This window comes from Penaeus japonicus, unplaced genomic scaffold (assembly GCF_977035675.1).
Source record: "Penaeus japonicus unplaced genomic scaffold, GWHDUDI00000001_assembly GWHDUDI00000018, whole genome shotgun sequence".
NCBI classification, from domain to species: domain Eukaryota; kingdom Metazoa; phylum Arthropoda; class Malacostraca; order Decapoda; family Penaeidae; genus Penaeus; species Penaeus japonicus.
The window spans coordinates 26,720,222-26,724,680 of record NW_028234420.1 but is presented as its reverse complement, the minus strand read 5'-3'; the positions used below and the strand labels follow the sequence as shown (position 1 = coordinate 26,724,680).

Below are 4,459 nucleotides of genomic sequence, written 5' to 3'. Positions count from 1 at the left end.
TCATAAAGGTCACTGAAATGCGCTATTGCCCACTATACAAATACATATATTCTATATCTCAGCCATATTCCACAAAAAACAATTCAAAAAATTGCTTTTTATCAATCTGGACCTCCTCTTACATGCACCTACTTGAGATGCTTTACTTGTTCCTCGATGCACAAAATTACAAAGTAGATGAACTTAACATTCAGCCTGATAACTATTGTTTTAGTGAATTATTATGATATGCTGAATATTCATTGCTGTAAACAAATTCATTCATTTTCAGCCATGGATATATCAAATGGATTGGATTACTAGACATCTTTCAGACATTTACTGGATGACGGTTTTTGTTTGCGGATGTAGAATACTTGTTTTGATTGAATAGTTTACCACATTTACCACATTGACCTCTTGCTGTGGGTGGCACAGACAGATCTGACTAAACTAATTTAGATGCCTCACTGTATGACTTTTGTCTTTCTTTTTTTTTTACAGTATAATAACATGATTTTTTTAAGCATTACAGTAACAAGATGACCCATGTAAATAGAAAAATAATCAACATATTTTTTTTTTCCACTTAACAATTCTTATGTGTGACTTTCTTTTATTTTAGAAGCACGGTGGTTTACTTGGATGACTCCATCAGGAGAAATACAGTATTTCAATTTATGGCTGTGAAGGATACACAAGATGGTACTAATACATTCAACATTTTTTTTTCATTTATTTATTTTTTATATATAAATACTCACATTAAATACCTGTTTTGTTTTGTAATTTCTGTAAGCTGAGGATTTGTAATGTTTCTTATTGCAGATTTTCTTTTTCTTACAAGGCTTTTTAGCTTACAGAATTAACTTGTGTTTTTTTATATTAATTACATGTGCCTGTGTGTGTGGCATGAGGTCTGTGAATGGTATGTGTTTGGTTGCATGTTTTCAGATTTTTTTTCATATTGCATGACATGATGCACGTGTTTTAGAAATTCCATGTCATGCTGTGGTTATGCAGTTGAGTTTTTCGTTTTTCTTACCATACCTGTAGCTGTATTGTTACCATGGTTTATGAATTGCAGAATATATTCTCCCTATTTATGTGGACATTCTTGACTGTGAATGTCATACAATATTCCATTTTGAAATAATATTTACTGCCTGGTTTGTGTGTGTATTTTTTAATTCTTTATATTTTTAAATTACCTCTACATGTCTTTGTCTATAAAAAGAGGATTGATAAATCAAAATCCTTATTAATATTATATTATCTATTAAAATAAATCATTTCCATTGAACTAGCAATTCTATTCTTTTCTTCATTAACTATTCTTCCTCTTGCATTTTAGGTCCTTATCCCTCTTCCTTTTTATCCATGGTTATCATTGACTTTCTTCTTTACCTTACAGTGAATATGACATATTGATACAAATATTTTGCATTTGTTTCAGGTCACTTACCAGTTAGACGAGACTGCTTATAGCACTAGTTCAGCCTCGTCGGCGTCACATTCTAGTCGAATTAAACCTCAGTTGGAAAAGACGGTAGTCACTTCTGTAAATAACAGTAGTAAAACTTTTAGTGAAAGTAGCAAGATAAGCACCAGTAGCAGTATCAGTACAAGTAACAGCAGCAACAATGTGTCAGTTCAGCATAAAACTGAACGTGGCATTGCAGGCAAAAAAGACAGTAAAATGTATCAGTCTAGTAGTGAAACAGAAAAGGGAAATCTGAATTTTAGTCACCACAGCAACCTGACATATAGTGAGGGCTCCTATCCTGTCAACACTGAAAACAGCACTAATGCAATGCAAAATAATGGAACAGAGGTGAATATTAGTGTGGGTAATGGAATGAACAGTGGAATAAATGAACTTAACAGTAATGCAAAGGAAACCCCAGTGTCTGAGAGAACACAGATCCTAGAAAATGAAGACAGTCAGTACCAAGTAGATTCAGTAACTGATGAAGCAACTTTAGAGTTAGTATTACAAAAGAAGAAAGGAGATATGTTTGAAAGTAAGAACAGGCAAAACGATGGAACGTATAAGCCTAGCTGTCTCAGTGAACGTAGATTTAGAGCAGGAAACGATGATGGAAATACACAGTTAGTTGCTGTAACGGATGATGAAACCTATGATAACTTCAGTGCTGAGGAAGATGAAGGAGTAAAAAATCTTCGTAAAATCCTCAAAGATGCTCAACTGACAATACAGAAGTTTCAAAAGGATTTCAAAATTGATGACAATTATATGAGAAATGCTCTCACACAGCTTAAGCTTGATAATGATATTGTAGCTGATGAAAATGTAACATCTAACTCCTCTTCAGCTGAAGTAGAACAGACTACACCACACCATCGTATACGGCACCAGCACAACAAGAATGATAGGAGGGTGAGTGATACTTCTAAAATGGATGAATCACTCTCAGCTTCTGGAATTCACCACCAGGCCTCTACCTCTACTAAACCCTTTCCCACATCAAACCCTCTAAGTCCTGATAACCTCCAGCAGGTAGAGTTAGATGAGAGGCTACAAGAAAAAGCTTCTGGGGAATCTCAACCACTTTCTGAAACAGAGGAAAGTGCTGAAGATCCTCGTACTCAGAAAGAAAATTTCGAAGGTATAGATGGTAATGATATATCTGAGGTTATCAAGAAGATACTTGATGAGGAGTCATTATTTGGCAATTACACAGCAAAGATGAATAAGTCAGATGAAGGATCACAAACTGAAAATGGGAAAGATGCACAAAATGTTACAGAAACATCTACTGAGAACAGTATAAATGGGCCTGATAAAGGACTTTGAATTTCGAGAATTAAATTAGGATTCGAGGTGATGTGAGTTGTGGATGCTTGGGGTTTAGATGTGGAACAATACTTTGGTATATGTTTATTTTTCAATTTTATTATCATTATTAATAGAACTAGAGCTGTTGCAATGTATTGAAAATGATTATGGATCTTCTGATAGCGGATGTTGCGCGACGACCGCAATTTATATGTGTGGAGGGCTGGGTATGATAGAGGCTTGATGGTGTTGGATACTTCGCGGAGAGCACATGGGCGGGAAGGGGTGTGCTTGTGTTGTGAGAGGTATGATTGTGTCGTCGTGGTGTGTGTGTGTGGTGTGTGTGCAGTGGTGTGTGTGTGAGTGTGTGTGTGTGTGTGAGTGTGTGTGTGTTTGGTGAGTGTGTTGTGTGTGTGTGTGGTGAGTGTGGGTGTGTGTGTTCTGTGTGTTATGTGTGTATGTGTGTATGAGTCGTCAGGTGTGTAGCGTGTTTAGGTGTGTAGGTGTGTCTGTGGTATGTATGTATGTGGTGGGTGGTGTATGTCGTGTATGTGAGTATGTGTGTGTGTGTGTGTGTGTTTCGTGTGTGGTATGTGTGTGTGGGTGTGTGTGGTGTGTGTGGTATGTGGCGTGTGTGTGTGTTTATCGTGTGTGTGTAGATTGTGAGAGTGTTAGATGTTTATTTGTATATATAATATATATTAATTATATATATTATAATATATATATTCAACCACACAATAAAACAACAAACAAACCACACACAACAACAAAACCCACACAACAAAAAAAAACACCAAACAACACCTCACCAACAACAACAAGCATTAGCACAACACAACTCAAATAACCAAATAAACTACTATTTTTGGAGTGATTGAAGTGTGAGGTGTGTTGTGAATAGTGTGTGTGTTGTGGGGGGGGTGAGGGGGGGGGGGGGGGGGAGTGAGGGTGTTGTTTGTGTGGGTTGTGTGGTTAGTGTGTGAGTGTGTGTGTGTGAGTGTAAGTGATTGTGAGAATGAGTGTGGGTTTGTGAGTGTTGGATTATATGGGTTGCTTTGGTGGAGTGTGTGTGATTATGTGTTTTTGAGTGTGTGTGTGTTGTGTGGCAGTGAAATGTGTGTGTGTGTGTTGTGTGTGTGTGTGTGTGAGGTAGTTGGTTTTTTATGGGAGTGAGTGTGTGTGTTGTGTGTGTGAGTTAGTGAGTGTGGTGAGGTGTGTGTGTTTTGGGGTGTATGTGTATGTTTATGTGTAAGTGTATGTGATGTGTTTGTGTATGTGTAATGTGTATGTGTCTTGTGTATGGGTATGTGTATGTGTATGTGTTATGTGTGTCCTGTATGTGTATGTGAATGTGTTGTATAAGTATGTGGAAGATTTGTCTGTGGAATGTGGGTATGTATGCCTGTGAGTGTGTAATGTATGTAGAGTGTGGGTGGAAGTCGTGGTCTGTGAGTATGGTGTGTAATTTGTGTGAGTGTGGTGGTGTGTGTGTGTGTGTGTGTTGTGTGTGTAGTGTGTGGTTTGTGTGTGTGTGGGCGTGTGGGTGGGTGTGTGTGGGGTGTGTGTTTGTGTGTGTGTGTGTGTGTGTGTGTGTGTGTGTGTGTGGCTGATTGTGTTGTGGTGTATGGTGTGTGTGTATGTGTGTGTGTATGTGTGTGTGGGAGTGTGTGGTGGGAG

General features: G+C 37.7%; 1 protein-coding gene across 1 annotated transcript in view; it reads left to right on the top strand.

The window, feature by feature from the left end:
• Window positions 1-2,797, top strand: part of LOC122247324 (uncharacterized) — a 203,699-nt gene extending 200,902 nt beyond the window's left edge. Inside the window, exon 12 of the mRNA XM_043006524.2 lies at window positions 1,436-2,797. Coding sequence (XP_042862458.2) covers window positions 1,436-2,797 — 1,362 coding nt within the window. The remainder of the gene's footprint in view (window positions 1-1,435) is intronic.
• The last annotated feature ends 1,662 nt before the right edge of the window (window positions 2,798-4,459 follow it).